This window comes from Dendrobium catenatum, unplaced genomic scaffold, assembly GCF_001605985.2.
Source record: "Dendrobium catenatum unplaced genomic scaffold, ASM160598v2 fragScaff_scaffold_1684, whole genome shotgun sequence".
NCBI classification, from domain to species: domain Eukaryota; kingdom Viridiplantae; phylum Streptophyta; class Magnoliopsida; order Asparagales; family Orchidaceae; genus Dendrobium; species Dendrobium catenatum.
Window position 1 is genome coordinate 684,781 of NW_021320146.1, and position 18,654 is coordinate 703,434.

The 18,654-nt window shown below is 34.5% G+C and overlaps 1 protein-coding gene across 1 annotated transcript; it reads right to left on the bottom strand.

The window, feature by feature from the left end:
* Nucleotides 1-223: 223 nt before the first annotated feature.
* LOC110103131 (calcyclin-binding protein) lies at nucleotides 224-18,047 on the bottom strand. Its single transcript, XM_020831712.2, has 5 exons — nucleotides 17,733-18,047; nucleotides 17,461-17,595; nucleotides 1,524-1,763; nucleotides 588-653; nucleotides 224-495 (listed from the first exon to the last, which is right to left on the bottom strand). Exons 1-5 carry the CDS (start codon nucleotides 17,850-17,852, stop codon nucleotides 388-390), a joined length of 669 nt encoding a protein of 222 aa, XP_020687371.1. The 5' UTR covers nucleotides 17,853-18,047; the 3' UTR covers nucleotides 224-387.
* Nucleotides 18,048-18,654: the final 607 nt, after the last annotated feature.

The following is an 18,654-nucleotide window of genomic DNA, read 5'->3' on the forward strand; positions in this document are numbered from 1 at the left end:
CACATTTGGAATAGCCATTTAAATGTTATGTTTGTCCTCAAGTATAAAATTAAATATTAAATAAAAAAAGACATAGGCTTCTTTTGGGACGGTTTTCTTCCTGCTTTCTAAAAAGCGGCTTTCTAATACAAAAATTAAAATTAAAATTTTTGTAGTATAAAGCCGCTTTAAGAAGCAGGAAGAAAATCATCCCAAACGAAGCCATAAGCCCCCATGTTTAAGATTCACATATAAACTTGATTCACTCGCCACTCAAGAATATAAAGGTAGCAAATTGTTTCTGTTCTAGCTCTCGGCAGCCATTAAGTAATTCCAAGTACATAATGAGGCAGGCAACATATATTAAACAAAGCAAAATCACCATCAGACCTTAGTTTTTGTTTGCATTCAGCGCCCAAAGCCTTTGAGGGGATCTGCGTTCTTTCCAGATCTAGCATCACTCCATGCCTTGGCAATCGTTCGCTTCATATCGTCGTCACCATCATCATACATATTCTACGAACCAAAAACATCAAACACATCAGGACAGGAAAGAAAACATTTCAGCTTTGCTTCCCAGAAATCACTAAGGGAAGTTGAAATCTAACCTTCATCAAATCCATGATTCCAGCCATGGGATCCTTCTCCTTGCCCTTGTCCACGCTTGGCTTGAACTACAAAGCAGGTTTGAACTCAGCTTACAAAATTATTCGAGACAGGGAAATCAAGGGGGAAAAAAAGTATGGGAGACAATCCTGTAATACTTTTGTTTATCAAAATGTTGTTGTTACTAATTTTATTACACGTATTTTAGTTTTAACAGTCATATAAATAATAAGCTATGATATATTCACAATTTTTCCTATTATCAATGAAACAAACAAAGTATTCTTGATAAGAACACTATACGTTTAGTAGAGTGGCTTCAACGTTAACATCTGTAAAAGCCAAAACGGCAAACGAAAAGGAATTATAGAAACAGTAATTCTTTGGTGGTGGGAACCGTGGTAGGCGGAAAAACAAAAAGAAAGCTGCAAAGCAATAATTCTTTGGTTGCGGTTGGTTGTTTATGATGCTACTGATCGGGTTGCTGATTGCCTGGCATTGGTTTGCAATAGTAGATAGTAGACTGCATGGATGCTGGTGGCTTTTTCTGGGACATCTGCTAGTAGCTGGTTTTTAATTTTGTTTTTGGTATGATCTTTGTAATTAGGTTGATTATAAGGCTCATAGGTTTTGTTTTAAATGTTGTATTTTAGCAAATTTTGGAGTCACTAAGGATTTATAATCTTGCTTTAAATTAAAACGTACATATGTACTGTGAGTTATAAAAAAAAGTAATTAGAGAAACATTAAGTCATTAGCAAGTCGGGCTTTTGACATGAAATTCAGAAACGATACCCTGAAAATCCAGCAACAACTTTTCAACTTGAATAATAAATAAATAAATAAAATGCAGAACACAGGCTAAAAGTCTTCTTAAAATGCTTTTCATATAACATGCATCAATCCAAAAAGAAGTAAATGATCATAAAGAAGCTTACCTTATCTTCTTTGAAATTGAGGTCCAACCAGTTTCCTTTTGAAGCTTTGAAAAGCGAAATGATAATTTTTGTTGGTTTGACCAACACCTTGCATTTCTCAGGCATAATCTCCTTATTCAGCTTTGGAATAGCAATGCGATAATTCTTCCCTTGAACATCATGAAATTTTACATCCACGGACATTTCTCCAAAGTTACTTTCAACCTTTTCTTCATTGACACCCTCGAGGAGCACATATATCTTAAAAGCCAACGTGTGAAACATCGCATCAAGTGAGAGAAAATAAAGTAAATCTATGATATGAGAGCCAGTCTAAAATTTTCCAGTAAAATGTTTTTTGTCTCTCTTCATCTATTAAATGTTTATTTAATCCTTTCAATAATTATGAGAGATACTTATTTTCAAATTAATTCTTAATATTAATTTAAAAGAAAAATGTAATTCCTAGAGGATTAAATGATATTCATTAGAAGAATAAACTTACGTACATGAATCCAAGTGAAGAGACTTGGGTGCATTCTATGAATGTTACACGGCAAAAGAATTTGAATTCAAATACACATAACTTGAATAAGAACTTGAAATTTTTTTTTAAGGATTTGATCATCATATGGCCGATTTAAAGATCAAAGGCTATCGCCTTCCAGTCAAGTGATTCGTGGTGCAACTATTTGTTGGAAGATGTGTTTTGTTGTCCATTATTGGACTGAAAATTTATTAAAACAAAGTGGATTTATATACATAACACTCGAAACATTGAACTTTAGATATTTAATTCAGTAAGTTCATTATTTACATCTTCTCTAGGTCCGCCCTCATCAACTATATTGAGCGATCTTGTCAAAACTCATCATGGGTCTATTAATGCCTTCTCCCTATAAGCTCATTAATAACTTGCATGTCATTGGACCTATGGAGGTCTCCAGCACATGCCACATGAACTCGGGGTGAAAGCTTGCAAAGAGCACAAAGAGAAATAAATCGCCTATCCCTTCATGTGTAATTTGCTATGGGCAAAAAAGGATCTTCGATGCCTTTGTTTGTGAGCTTAAATGAGCAAAACAGGGCATGTGAAGGATCACAGGCTTCACGACAAAGGGAGATGTGCCCCACAGGCACAATGATGGGTGACAGATTTTTTAACACTGTTATTTTTTAAATTTTTTATTTTTATTTTGATGTTTTGGATGATATGTATGTATATAATGAAGTTATTTGTTGAATAAATAAATCTCAATATTTTGAGTGCTATGAATATAATCCCCAAAAAATTCATTGCATGTTTTGGAATCAAAATCATTTAGCAATGTTCATTATGGGAGTAGCTAATTATGGAAAAACTCAAAGCTTACTCTTAGATCATGAAATATAGTTCCCCTGTTTAAATCGATTTTATTTCAAATTGGGCGTTTCCTTTTTGCACATGCTTCCTTGTACAATATTACATAATTACTGCTAATTAAATTCACATGTGATTAATACAACTCATTTTCTCACAAGATATCAGAGCCCTATATTTTTAAAATTTCTTCTCATTTATCGACTCTGTTAGTTTTGGCCTTCAGCGTCAATGAATGTTAAGCTATCACCGCCTAACACATATTGGCCTTCATCTTCATTGCTAGTTGCATCCAAATCTCGTCAGCTCATTAACCTTGGCTCGTTGATCTCTACATTTGTCAACAACCTATATATATATATCACACTCATTATTAAGAACCCAAATCATCAATTATTTGCTCTTCTTCAATCTTGCATCTCATAGAGTATTTCTATCATATATATAATATATTTTCAAAGCTTCAATCTAACTTTTCAATTAAAAAAAAAAAGCATTGGGTTGATTTCTTGGCTTAAGATGCCTGATATACCCATCATATATGCATCACATGTAACCTTAAATACCTTAGAAAACTACAAACCCTAATGATTTAAGAAGATGACATAAAGAATCTTAATTTGATCTAAGGCCTTCTAAGCATTAGTTGACAAAAACTTCTCATTTTTTCTTAGTTGTTGATCTTTGATCATCATCATTGAGCTTCATTCTCTTGCTACCACGAAATCTTCTTCAACCTATGCTAGGGCTTCATCAGTCAGTGGGACGATGAGATTCATCTACTTCAAGTGCATTCTTTAAATCTTGCCAAACAATAGCCGTAATTTTCTAATCTCTCTAATAGTCACATATATCATGGTGTCTAACCATCATGACTAAGAAAATAATGTTTACACCAACTAGTTGTTTCAGAAAGATAACTGGTGAAGAAATAACCCCCTTCAACCGTCTAGCAATCTTCAAAACATTGAAGTCACATACAGTACTCAAGGCAAAAACTATTTAAAGATTACGATAAATTCAAACATTTTAAACAGGGAAAACAAAACTAAATCACCTATTAGATATCAATTCAAAGCAAAGAGACCCAATATTTGATGCCTGGGATGAGGAAGATTCCATGATCAATATCATGATTATGGAATTGAAAGACTAAAGGAGTGACACATTATGTTTCTATCCACTAACATTTCCGACATTGTAAGATAGCCATATTCAAAACCAATAGATGTCTAAATATATGAGATTAAAGTGAAGACCACTGTTATCATTAAATCCATCACAGAGCACGCCAACCTCTTGAAGAATAAGTGGCAAAAACCAAACCACTCCCAGGCCATCAGATTGGCGTGTAGTGAAGGTGCACTTATTATTAAAAACAAAACTCATTTAGAATGATAATCTATAGCTTTCTTTCATGCCTTGTACAAAATGTGATCCATTTAGAATTTAGATCTTGGAAAAGATGAGGTATCATCTCTAAAATGGGACCATCCCTATCATCATGCAGAGGAGAGCAAGAAGATTTTGCTGAGCCCAATGCCTATAAGCGTCTATATTTGTGATTTGTGATGGACGGCGAAGAAACTACGTGGAGAATTGGAAAGCCTAATCATTTAATTCTAAAGCGGGACAAAAAAAGGCAATCTCTGGTGTAGCTATATTGTGAAAAAGTTGACGCACTAGGAAAAAAAAACATTGAAAATTGAATGACAAATCCAATATAATAAGCAATGAATAGTGATATCATGGTGAACAAAATAAATCAAGGCCAAGCTAATATAATAATGACCCAAACAAATTTAAGATATAGGCCTATATCAAGGAGAATTTAATAAAGAGAGGATAAAAAGCCTTAAAAGGGATTATTAGAAATGTTAAAAAATGCATAGCGGACCTTGTTTCTTGGCACTCACTCAGATAAGCATATCTTTTTTTATGGATTAAGAGTCTCTGATAATGTCATCACCGATTTCTAGATCAAGAGTTGCAAATGCCATGATGCATTCTTCATTAAAAAAATAGTGCAAGAAGACCTTTTTTCAAGTAATAGATAAATAAATATCATTGATGGCTCTTTTACTGCAATACCAAATTTAGGAGAAATCAAAATCAATCCACTAATTATTCTAAAGAGTTTTGTTTTATCCCAATATGAGCACCACAAATAACTAATGGAAGTATTATTTCATTTTATCCCAATATGAGCACCACAAATAATCCTACACCATGAATCTTTAGATGTACTGCCTTTTTGCTTATTCATAGTAATTATAAAGGAAAATTAGAACTCAAGTGTATCTTTTGGGCTATTCATCAACCTAAAAGGGGAATAAAGGTTCATCCACCAACCCAAAAAAATTCTTGTGTTGATATCACTACTGACGAGAAACTTTCTTTACTCATCTTTTCTTGTGTTGATTAGATTATACAAGATTCTTCTCAAGGTCCTGAAAAATAAGAATTACAATCTCCAACTATCTCCTTAAAAGACTTGAGGATAAAAATAGTGTCCTTGACTTACCAATTGTCATTTGACAAACATTATAAATATAATAAGAATCCTATTATCATTGATCGTCCGGGATTTGCTATGATGTGATGTTCAATGTATTCCTTCACGGTGATTTAGAAGAGAAAATATATATAAATATTCCCCTAATTTTGGAGGTTCCAGTACCAACAAAACCTCTAATCTAACAAAAAACATTATATGATCTCAAATAAACACCTAGAACTTGATTCAAAAGATTTGCATAAATAATGTGATGAGGACATCGTCAGCATTTTCGACGCCGGAGATCGACGACCAAGAGCATGACTTGTATTTTGTCATTTCATGTAGTAGCGTATTTATTTTGATGTTTTTCCACTTTTGCCCTTATGGGCATTTAGTCGCTTATGTAGCCCGGAAGGGTATTTGTGTCATTTCTTATTTTCTCATTTTGGTCTATTTATATGAGGCCTCATGCATTGTAATGGGAGTTTTTGATGAAATGAAAATTTATTCTTGTTCTCTTAGTGAGTTCATCTTCTCCCACGATCTCTTAGTTTCCTTGCACCACACCCTTACCCGGGAGGCCCCAACCGCTGTCCAGATTTCCCTACTCCGGCCACCTATCCAAGAACGACGATCCAAGGTTCCTTCTTCCTCAGAGCGACCTCGATTCTAAGGTGGAGACTCTTCTTCCGCTAAAGCCTAGATTAGTTGAGCGTATGGGCTCCAAAGGTGAAAGTTCACTTTATTAATTCGTAGATTCTTGTTACCATCGTAGTTTTACAATATTCTTTGTGTTTCTTGAATTGTTTGGTTGATTGAACTTGCTCTACTTTGCCCCACCAAGTTAAAAACCACGAATTCCAAGGACCAATCTTTTGCTATAAGTGATAAATTTTACTTTGGGATTATTTGTTTAAATTGTTCTCATTAATTTCTTAAAGTAACTACATCATCGCATGTACGTTTCACATCATAATGACAACCATAAAGTACAAGCAAAATCAAGGTAATCATACCTTGTTCATTAAATACTTAAATACAAAGGGGGTTACTGCTTCATTGGTGTTTGTTGATGATATAATTGTAATGGAAAATGATGAACAAGAAAATGAGTCATGAATCAATGTTTAATCAGATAGTTTGTAAATAAAACAGCTAAAGAAGCTGAAGATTTTTCAAGAAATTGAGGTTGCTCACTCCAATCAAAGAATCATCATTTCACAATAAAACTTGCCACTTATCTAATGAAGGAACCAATAAAGTTAACTCACAAATCTGTTTATATACCAATTTATCTGAATCATAAATTAGGGTAAGCAAAAAAAATACTATAATGTGGACGGAGACATACCGTACTATAGTTTAGCTGAAATACTAATTTATGTTCTACATGCAAGGTCAAATATAACTTGTTGTACGAGTGTAAGTCAATTCATAAATGGTCAAGGGAAGTCCTACTCCAAGTTGACTATTAAATTCTTTACTATTTAAAGGCTAATCCAAGACAGAAATTTTAATTTAAAAGAAATAGAGTTAGAACTTAAAACCTACTCAGATGCTGACTATACAAGTTCAATAAATGATAGGAGATTCAACTATAGATAATGCACATTTCATGGAGGTAATTTCATCACATTTAAAAACAAATACTAAAATGTTATTGCAAAGCCTACTGAAAACATACAATTTAAAGCAATGGCATCAAGGACGTGTGAGTTGCTATAATCGAAAAGTCTCCTCAAGGATCTAGATATTAAGTGATAGGAGCATGTGAAACTCTATTGTGAGGACAAGTCAACAATAAATATTGCACACAATCTTATGCAACATGACAGAACAAAGCATATGGAAATATGTTTTGATATATAAAACTTTTAGAAAGAAAAGCTAGGAAATAGTTTAATTAATACATCATATGAGTGTGCAAAGAATTATGATCATACTGTTTTCACAAAGAGACTACATTTCACTTAGGGGCTATTTGGTTGGCTAAAAAAGTAATGCAATGTAAAAAGAATACATTACAAAGAATACTTTGATATTGTTTGGATGAATGTAAGATAAATGCAGGTGTTTTTTTTTTATTTTTATTTTTTTAAGTAAAATTAATGTAGCATAAAATCTAAAGATGATGGAGATCGATGGGTGGTGGCCGACAAGGGTCGGTGGCAAAGGTGGTGGCCAACAGTGGGTTGCGACGACCACCAGTGGTGGTTGCCAGCAGTAGCGGTGGCCGACTGGCCGTGGTGGTGGTGGTGGCCAGTGGTGTGAGATAGTACTCCAGCGAGCTTGCTTGCGGTATAAACAGTTCTCACTCAAAATTGAGTAGTTTAGTTTACCTCAAAAATAAACTAAAATGATATATGCTAAATATACTTTGCATTTCTTTTTCATTCAACCAAATACCAATATTTTTCAAACCCATGCATTTTGAATATTTCTTTCTTCCAACCAAATAGCCCCTTAGTTTTATGAGATTTACCAAGCTAAGAATTGGAGATATTTATTCACTAGCTTAAGAACCATTGAAAGGTCTATCCAATATTAGAGTAATCATATACTAAAAAAAATTAATTGTTGCATGCATTGGAATTAAAATCATTTAGCAACGTATATTCCACAAATGGCACCTTAAGGAATTAACATAAATTAATTCATAGATTTTCATATTATTGAACTCTTTCAAAGTTTCCTATTATGTGTTTTAATCTCTCTATATAAAGCTTGTATAACACCACATGATTACTTCTAATTAGATTCAAGTGAGATCTGACGGTATTATATTTAATATTTAACAATCACTTCTATATTTAAACAAGACACAAGATTATTTTCCTTTTAAAAAATACAACTATTCAATCTAATACTATGTATCATGTCATGCATCTAATTATTTTTAAGCTTGAATTCAAAATAAAAAGTATTACTATTTATGATACATCAATACAAACAAGAGGATACAAAAACAAAAAAGCATGAGTCATGTCACTTATTGAATGTATAGGACAAAAACTTACGTTTGACATGACATTATAATTTATATATCTTAAATTTTAAAAATTAAAAATACAATGGATGCCTTTGATAAGGGCTACCTTGATGGGATTGAAAAGCCAACCATGTCAATCCATTGAAATCAATGATGGCACGCTAAACAATGAGATGTTTGCATTAGCATTGAACCACTTTTATGATTGTGTTCGAAAATGTAAGGAAGAAGAAGAAGGTGAAGAATAATAAGCAGAGGAAGCAGCAGGTTGTAGTGATGAGGAGTTGCAACCTTATTAGCCTACAATGTCTGCGAGTAGGGTGTCTCATAATCGTTTGCACCAAGGGGAAGCAATTGGAAATAGAACTATATGACTAACTAGGGATTTAAATAATTAAATATTAATCATTTTTTTAAAAAAATATGTACTCCATCTACAAAAACATCACCAACAAACTTTAATCCCACTACGTGAGGTCGTCTGCATGAATAATTTTTCTCCATGGTATCCTATTAAGAGTCAAATTCTCATTGAAATCTAATAAAAAAATGCTATTTTTTAAAACTTTCTAACAAACTCTTTTTAGGTCTACTTCTATATTTCTTAACATAGGCCGGATCTAATACATCTACGCTCCTAACAAGATTATCAAAAGCCGACATTTAATGTGACCAAATCACCTAAGGCGACACTCTCTAATCTTATCTTCCACTGGAGCTACTCCAACTGATGAGGACATCAGGCCTTGGAAAGTTTACCAAAGGCAGGGCCTACGATCTACGACCACGATCGCATCGATCTATGTTTGAGTCATTTTATGAGTTTGATTTATTTATGCACATTTTCCATTTCTACCCGCACTTGAGGGTCTAGTCATATGGATGCCCTACGGCAAACTAGTCTTTTATTTTCCTTTCCTTGTATGAGATTATTTATAAGCATCTTGTTATTCTTTTGAAGTGGATGAATGATTATTATGAAAATTTCTGCATTCATGTGTTTGGAGAGAGCTTGAGAGTTCTAGGATAGAGCTTTGGTAAAGTCCCTTGGTGGAGGACAACGGATCACCCACTAGCGGCAGGAAGCGTCCGGGCTCGTGATTAACTTTCTTTCTTTCATCCTTGCCTTCCTTTCCCCTCCACCGGCGGTCAATCCTCCCCAAGAGCCGCCGACTTAGCCCAACCCTTCCTCCTTCTCCCTTAGGCCAACGGCCTCCCCACCATATTCCTCTAAGCCGCCACCCCCACATCATCATCCTTCTCCTTTTTTTCGGCCAACCACCAGTTCCCCCACCCCAAGCCATTAGCCACCAAGCCTTGCCCTTGCCCCACATCCTAATTTTAGTACTTTCTTAAAATAATAGTGGAAAGGTTGGTGATGCAGGACTAAATACTTAGGCAATGTTTCGATAGGAATTTTGCACGCTTGAATTGTTAGAAACAATGTTAATTAGACTTGTAGAAATTTAAACGATGAAGTAAAACAAGAGTGGAGTGAATTTAGTTTAGGCCAAGTTACACACGTAAAAGCTAAGATCATTTAAATAGCCATTAGATCAAACATAGCATACATTGAAGAGCTTCAACAAAATCCCTTAGTTAACAACGAGATAAGTCACTATGAAAAGATCCATCACTAACCTTTCTAAATTACTAGGCTTTAGCGGAGGGAAATTAACAAGATCTTCATGAATCAAATAAGACCACAATTGAAGAATAAACTATGAAGATATAAGAGTGGGAGGAGAAGTTTACCCAAAGGAACAGGAGATATGAAGCTCCAGTGATGTTTTGAGGGCTTGAGAGGAAGTAGACAGCAAGTGGTGGCTTCTTGGAAGGTTGGCCAGCAACAAATTCAGGCTTGAACTCTTGGATAGCAAGCAGGAAATCTGGGATAGCAATTCCTGAAAATTTTGGGCAGCAGCGGTGGCTTCTGGTGTTTGGGGGGGGGGGACAACAACAAATTCCTGCTGAAGTCCTTGGACATCAATAGGACAGACTCTGGACGGCTGGACAGCAAGCTAGCTTGCTTTGGACATCCGGGCAGCAAGCTATTTTGCTCTGGAAAGTCCTTGGACAGGAAACTGGGCTGTACCTAAAATCTGGACAGCAATCCTAGGTGATAAAATTCTGGAGAAGCAGTTATTGGGATGAGAAACTAGGCTTGTTTCTATGGGAACGTGGGGGTAGTAGTTAGAAGAATTCTGTATCAATTCTCTTGCCTTGATGGGTGGCGTGATGGAGAGTCCAAATTAGAGAGAGAGGGGCCGGCGACAAGCTTGGCTAGGAAGGAAATTAATTTGGAGATTGAAGTCCTTTCCAAACTTGGCATTCTAATTTGGGAAGGAGGATTTAATTCAAATCCCTAAATGAATTCAGATTTTAATCAATCAAAATCAAAATAAAAATTTTCTTAGGAAAGTACTTTAATTCAAATTGGTTTAAGATTTGAATTTCGTAAACTTTCCTAAATTAAGATAATTTAGATAAGAAATTTATGGAGGGGGAATTTGAAATTTGGAGAGGAGGGGGAGGGGCCGACTATGTGAGGGGATTAATTGGGATTTGATTGAGTAGCATTAGTGGATAGAATTCATTAAAAGAGAGAGGAGAGGGAGGGCCGGTCAAAGCAGGGAGGAGAGAGGGTGTCTAGGTTCAATGAATGTGGGGAATTGAATTAAATCTGAATTGATTTCAAATTTGAATAGATTTGATTGGTTTCTAGGATGAAGTTATTCAGTGAAAGAATTTGAAATTCAAAATTATTTAAAATTTGAATTCAAAATCCTCCTAAATAAATATCACTATTTTAGGAAAGTACTAAAATTAGGATGTGGGGAAGGGCAAGGCTTGGTGGCCGGTGGCTTGGGGTGGGGGAAGTGGTGGTTGGCCGAAAGAAGGAGAAGGATGATGATGTGGGGGTGGCAGCTTAGAGGGAATTTGGTGGGGAGGCCGGCGGCCTAAGGGAGAAGGAGGAAGGGTTGGGCTAAGCCGGCGGCTCTTGGGGAGGATTGACCGGAGGTGGAGGGGAAAGGAAGGGAAGGAAGGAAGGAAGAAAGAAAGATAAACATAAGCCCGGACGCTTTCTATGACTGGTGGGTGATCCGTTGCCCTCCACCAAGGGACTTTACTAAAGCTCTCTCCTATAACTCTCAAGCTCTCTCCAAACACATGAATGTATAAATTTTCATAATAATCATTCATCCACTTCAAAAGAACAACAAAGGGCTTATAAATAGCCTCATACAATGAAAAGGAAAATAAAAGACGAACTTGCTCCTAGGGCGTACATACGACTAGGCCCTCAAGTGAGGGTAAAAATGAAAAAAGTGCATAAAAAAATCAAATACATAAATTGACTAAAAAATAGATCGGCGCAATCGTGGCCGTAGATCGTCTGCCCCGCCTCCAATAAACTTTCCAAGGCCTGATGTCCTCATCATGTATCCTCCCAACACCCCACTTCTCTCTTGGAATTCGTCAAAAAAGATCACTCACTCTAGTAATCCCATTCCTCAACTCCTGTCTTCTATTCGCCAAACACTACCACTGATCAAACATCACAATACAAGGTGCAATTCCAAAAGAAAGTTGTGATTAATGAATATCCTTGTGTCAATTTAAATCCTTGTTCCCGACATTTTACTAGAATTTTTTTAGAATTCTACCTGGCTGATCAAGTAGCTTGGCCAAATTTATTTGTTTGCTTGCAAAAAATGGGAGCTATAGTGACTGCTTAAATCATTCGTTCATTGTTGCCAAACATGCAGCCTTCGATCATTACAGCCTCTAATAGATTCATGATCTATAAATGGCTTAATTCATTCATTCATTAGTGCCTAATAGATCCACGGAAGGTAGGATGAATCACCAAAACAAATAAATCATGAATAAATACTAGACTCCATGTAACTTCAATTATCTACCGGCAGCCTAAACTTCATGCAGCCAATTACTTGGCAGCATGGCCAATGTCTCTTAAATTTTCAAACTTATAATATTTTCCAATATCTCACTCACATCTTCAAGAAATCCACAAAAAAAGAGCCGTACTTCAACAAAATATACTATGTCCTTGCATCAATTGCATGAAAAATATATATTTTCTAAGATGAATTACAATTTAACTATATCACAAAGGAATTAGAATTTGGTTCACAATAAAATTTAGCTTTCTTTCGAATTTCTCCAATAAATTCCTCAACCAAATCATATATTCACTTGCTTCAACAACAAAAAAATAGTAAGTGTCAATAGTTAAAAGAGTCACAATCTACGATCATCTATCTTCTATAATTAAAACATCCAAAAAAACCACCCTTAACATAGATATATCTTTTGATGTTTCTACAACCAACATAGACACCTAAGTCAACATCTACAAAATCATGCAAAAAATCATTCCTTTTGAAACAAAGTCCAACATCAATGCAATCTATTTGATATCAGACAGTTTAATCGATAGTCTCCTAATATAACTTTTCTAGATCAACCATATGCCCGCACACAACTCTCATTACATTGTCTTATATTTGACTTGAAACAAATTATGTCATACATAAGAATGCCATATATAGCAGCATTACGGATATGCACTAACAATCATCCAATAGTCCAAAGTCATTGATCTTTTGAAAACTTAAAATTCCCTCCCACGCTCCCTCTCTCTTTCTCTCTGATATATATGAATCAATTCTCTTGGAAAAAAAAGAGCAAAAATTCATCAGATCTTCTAAAGCCGTCGTTATACAGGAAGGCATAAACACCCCACTTTCTTGTTTAAGAATGCTTCAAACCATATACGCTTGTTTAGCTTGCACATTGCACTTTCCTGTTTAGGAATTTGAGAGCTATAAGTTCCATAAATATCTTCTTTCAAACAATTATAAAGAAAAATAAATTTCACAACTAATTTTCTAAATGTAAAGTCTCCGATGCGATCCTACTGAATTATTTTATTAACCATAGGCATATATATATATATATATATATATATATATATATATATATATATATATGTATTGTCTTTACCAGAAACCCTTTCCAACCAATCACATCTATACCTTGTAATTCTGTCATGTTCTTACTTAACTTGACAAAACCACTTGCTGTTAAAGGCTTTTTTACCTCAAGGTAACTCAGCTAGCATGCAAAGTTGATTTTTACGAAGAAAATCTCATCTATCATGGCTAGCTTCCAACTAACAAAATCATCAATCTATGCTGCTTCATCAAAACAATTTGGCTAATCATTGTTAGTAAGTAAAGAGTGCTTTTAGAAACTCCATTGAATCAACTAATATCAGACATGTGGAGCAAGTTCTGGTTGTGCTTGTATACTTCAAAATTTAAGTGCATTCTTTCGCCAATACATTTTCAAAGATATATTCAACTCAACTTGCTCATGCTCGTCAATATTCTCTCCCACGGTATTAGATTCCTCAACATGTCTACAACAACAACATCATCATCATCTAGCCTTTATCCCACCATGTGGGGTCGGCTACATTAATCCTTTTTCTCCATTTTGCCCTGTTAAAAGTTAAATTCTCATTTAAATCTAATAAAGAAATGTCATTTCTAATATTTTCTAACCAAGTTATTTTAGGTTTACATCTACCTTTCTTAAAATAAGTCAAATCTAATACATCTACTCTCCTAATCAGGTCATCGAAAGGTTGTTGTTTTATGTGATCAAACCATCTAAGGCGACTCTCTCTAATCTTATCTTCCACTGGAGTTACTCGAACCTTTTCATGTATATGCTCATTTTATATCTTGTCTCTAAGAGTAAAGCCACTCATCCACCTAAGCATCCTCATCTCTACAACACTGAACTCAATACTATGTTTCTCTTTTAATGGTCTACATTATGCACCATAAAGCATTGCAGGTCTAACCACCATCTTACAGAATTTTCCCTTAAGTTTGAGGGGGGCTTTTCTAACACACAACAAGCCCGATGCATTCCTCTACTTCAATCATCCAACTTGAATTCTATTAATATCCACATTTATTTCACCATCACTCTAAATAATAGACCCAAGATATTTAAAATGTATACTCTTATTAATGATTTGATCGCCCAAAGTCACAATCCCCCCACAAGAACTATCATTACTAAAATTACACTCCATATATTTAGTTTTAGATCTACTCAAACGAAAGCCTTTAGACTCTATGGCTAACCTCCATAATTCAAGTTTACCTTCAACTCCCTCTCTAGTCTTATCAGTAAGAAGAATATCATAAGCAAAAAGCATTATTAACCCCTTGTTGTTCTAGAACTCTCCATAGCACTTCTCTTGGAACTTTATCATATGTTTTCTCTAAATAAAAAAATATCATATGTAGATCCTCCTTATTCTCTCTATACTTCTCCATCAAACCTCTCAATAAATGTATAGCTTCCATAGTAGACCTACTCAACATGAATCCAAATTGATTTTGAGAAACATTAGTATCACGCAGCAACCTATGCTCCATAACTCTATCCCATGGTTTTAAAGTATGACACATTAACTTAATTCCTCTATAATTCGCATAATCTTGTGCATCACCTTTATTCTTAAAAATAGGAATAAAAACAGTCTTCAAACTAATATTAAAAGTTTAGTAAGCCAAGAAATTCATTCATCTCCTAAGCATTTCCAGACCTCTATTGGAATATCAACGGGTCCAACAGCTTTTTCACATTTCATCTTCTTTAAAACCTCTCTAACTTCAGTTTTACTAATACGGTGATAAAAATAAAAATCTTTATTTTCATTAGGATACTAAGGTCACTAAAGTCAATCACCATTAAAGAGTTTAGCAAAATATCTCATCCACCTTTGTTGAATATCCTATCTAATAAAAACATTTGTTATATTCATCCTTAATACACTTCACTTGAACTAAATCCTTACTATTCTTATCTCTATATTTGGCTAACTTATACATATATCTTTCGCCATCCTTAGTATCTAATTATATAAAATGTTAAAAGTTAAAATATTTGCATCGCATATTGCTTTCTTAGACACCTTACGGTCTCTTTATATCTTTCTCAATTATTAAAATTTTTACATCTAAAATAATTTTTATGACATGTTTTCTTATTTTTTATATTTTCCTGCATATTTTGATTCATCAACATGTCTGTTTTTATTTTTAAAAAAAAATTTATAGCACACCTTATTCTATTTCTAATTATCCTATTTTTATCATTCTAAAATATGATAACCAAATTCACACGTGAAATAGAAAACACTCTCTGAGAATTAGAATCTAATGTAACTAGTGTTAGAATAATTTTAAAGTGTGCCAGATTTAGGGGTTTATTTGGAGTTTGCTTTCAGACCAATGCTAAATTTTAGCAGTAAAAAAATTACTTTGAATAACTATATCTATTTGAGTGGGGTAGCTATAAGAAAAAAGTTGCCAACTTAAAAAAAAAAAAAAATGAAACCTAACTTACTTTCTCTACAACAGCTCTAGAATCAAATTTACAAAAAAATTATTGCTATCCCAAATGGACCCTTACCTTAAACTACCCAACATATTCTGATAACATTTCAACTATAGTAACAAACAAACCTTAATTGATCAGGTAGGTTGTCATATTTATTGAATCCACATAAAGTATCTATGATATTCAATATATAATCTTATGCTCCAGGCGCATTCAATTAGGAGTGATATTCATACCCCATAAAGCAATTGTTATAACGCTCTTGGGATGATTATATCCGTTCAAAATCCTTTGTATTATTGGTCACATATGAAGTGTCAATATTTATTTTTTTAATGTTATCATCATTACAACTTGGGTGATTCCAATTTCCTTCCAACAAATTTTGTACAATGCCCTCCATCATCAAATTGTTCTAAAGATACCAAATTCCTCAATTCTAACACTTTCTAACATTCAAAAATTTTTTAAACAAACACAATTAACCTTCAAGCTATGCCTGGGAAAATTTGTCACTACTTTGCTTTTCATATCGCCATCAAATTTGTTTATCCATTACTTTCCTGCTTTCAAAATTTATAATGGTGAGATGTTGCTCTTGACTCTTGAGAACTAGATGTGATAGAGCATCGTACTTGTAAGAGAGTTATTATCAACTTTTACAAAAAAAAAAATAGCTTTCAAAAAAGTTATTTTCACCGTAATAATTGTATTACCATCTTATAGAAAGATGCAGCTGCCCCAAAATTCTTGAGAGAATTATTCATACACTTTTTATGCGAGGTTGCATGAAACCAATCTCCAAAACCTAGAATCCAAAATTTAATAAGACTAACAAAAACACTCAATTAAGGCATCTTCAATATCATTAGTTATCACAACATTTGCAGGTTTTCTGCAGTGATTTCTTAGTTAGTCCCTTCTCAGTTGCCTCTTATTACTACAATTCTAGCAAATTACAGTAACAGAATTTTAGCTAAATCTTTTTTTGTCTTGGATTTAGATCTACCACAAATTTACAACAATAAAATCGTTCTTGCATTGCTTTCAATGCTCGGGTAAATCTTGAAGTTTCACCAAATTCTTCCCGTCGATATCAGATCTAAGGCTTCATCAAACTTCACTTTCACTATTGTAAAAGAACTACGAACTACGGTATTTGTATCATTCCAACTTTCTTGTAAGGAGATTAAAAAAACTAAAAGAATCAACAAAGTCATAATAACTTTCAATAATCATATGTGTTACGAGACAACCCTTAAAATTACATAACAAAAAGGTTCAATAATTTTAATTCAAATAATAAAATTATATCTTATATAGACGGCTTTAGGAAACCATAGTGACATTTCTCTGTTTCTCATCATTCAAAATGTGAATTTCATTACGATATTAAATTAACTACTAAATGTTGCATGGATTTGTCATCAGAGCGCAAGTGCATTTTGAGCATTTTACCACTGTTGTCAAGATAAAGTCATCTCATGAAAAATGAACAAATTTGCTTAAGCAAAAAAGGAATGAAATTGTTCTATCTATGATAAGCAGTAAAAAAATTAATGATGCAACATAAATAAATGAAAAAAAAAAAAGAACAGCATTCTGTACTATGGACAGAATGCGCAAAGAAGGCAGATAAATAAGGAAAAAGATTAACCTTGATCTTCTCGTTATCTTGATCCCAACTGAACGACCCAAGCGTCACATAATTTACAGCCGCCGCAGTCGCTGTAACCGATGATTGATCATTGGATACCACAGGCTTAGCAGCCACAGCTCTTATATTCGCCAACTACAAAACCGTGGAGAAAGAAACCGCCGAATTACCACCCAAAAAATAGACTAACCAAAAGACACCAATGGGCGTGCTTGATTTCAATAACCTAAGGAGAGCAGGAAAGAAATCCAGAAGCGAAGAGATACGAATACCTTGGCGTCGACGCTGTGGATCTCCGAGGAGAGAAGTGAGAGAACACGCGGACGCTTCGCAACGCTCTCAAGGTGTCTCAACTCCTCCAGGTCGAGCCGTAGCTGCTGCTCTTCCGCCATTAAGGTTGCTCGCCTTTCCTCTTTCGTTCCTTCTTTCTCGGTTTCTAAACTGAGGACACAAAAAGAAATGGTCGATGGCTGGTCTTCGGCTATTGAGTGTTGAAGATGATATTCCTAGGGTTTATGGGACGTAGAATGTTCTGGAGCTATGAAGAGCTGCACCACCGAAAGCTTAGAACGGTGGATCAGAAGAGCGAAAGAAGGTTCTAGTAAGGGGTCGGGTTAACGCGCGAGTTGGGTCCAAATTGTAAGATATTATTACAATTTACATGTGGAGCTGTCTTTAGATTCTCTAAATGGAACGTTCCTCTAAATGTACATAGTAAAAATGCAGTGTTATAGTAGATGTACTTTTATTGTGCGCATTCACAGAATTCGGACGGTTCTCCCGTCCGAACTTTGAACATAATAATCTCTCCTTTAATAGTGTTTAACCGTCTAATCTTTTTGGGAAGCAGACATTTCAATATTCTTCAGGATAATATGATCAATGATAATTATAAACATGAACACCAATTCAGAACAGATGAAAATCGACCATTAACATGAATGAAGGTAGATGTTGTATATATGTGTATGCTCTCATAGGTATCTAATATATGTATATGATAGGTCATAACAGACGAACTCACCCTCCTAGACTCACCCTCCTAGAGGAACAATTGAGGAACTCGCAAAACAAATCAATCGTAATAATCAACAAGTGCCATTCACTTGCCCTTTGTATGAGCTTGCTACATGCGAGACGAATTGATGATTACTCTCCAAAGTTAGTGACTTAAGCACTAGCCACGTGCATGAA

Excerpts from the sequence above, each read along its gene's own strand:
- LOC110103131 (XM_020831712.2), bottom strand. The coding sequence starts at position 17,852 with ATGGCGGAAGAGCAGCAGCTACGGCTCGACCTGGAGGAGTTGAGACAC. Across the intron at positions 17,596-17,732 it reads TCCACAGCGTCGACGCCAAG|TTGGCGAATATAAGAGCTGT; the intron begins GTATTCGTATCT and ends ACGGTTTTGTAG. Across the intron at positions 1,764-17,460 it reads AAGATAACGAGAAGATCAAG|ATATATGTGCTCCTCGAGGG; the intron begins GTTAATCTTTTT and ends TTGGCTTTTAAG.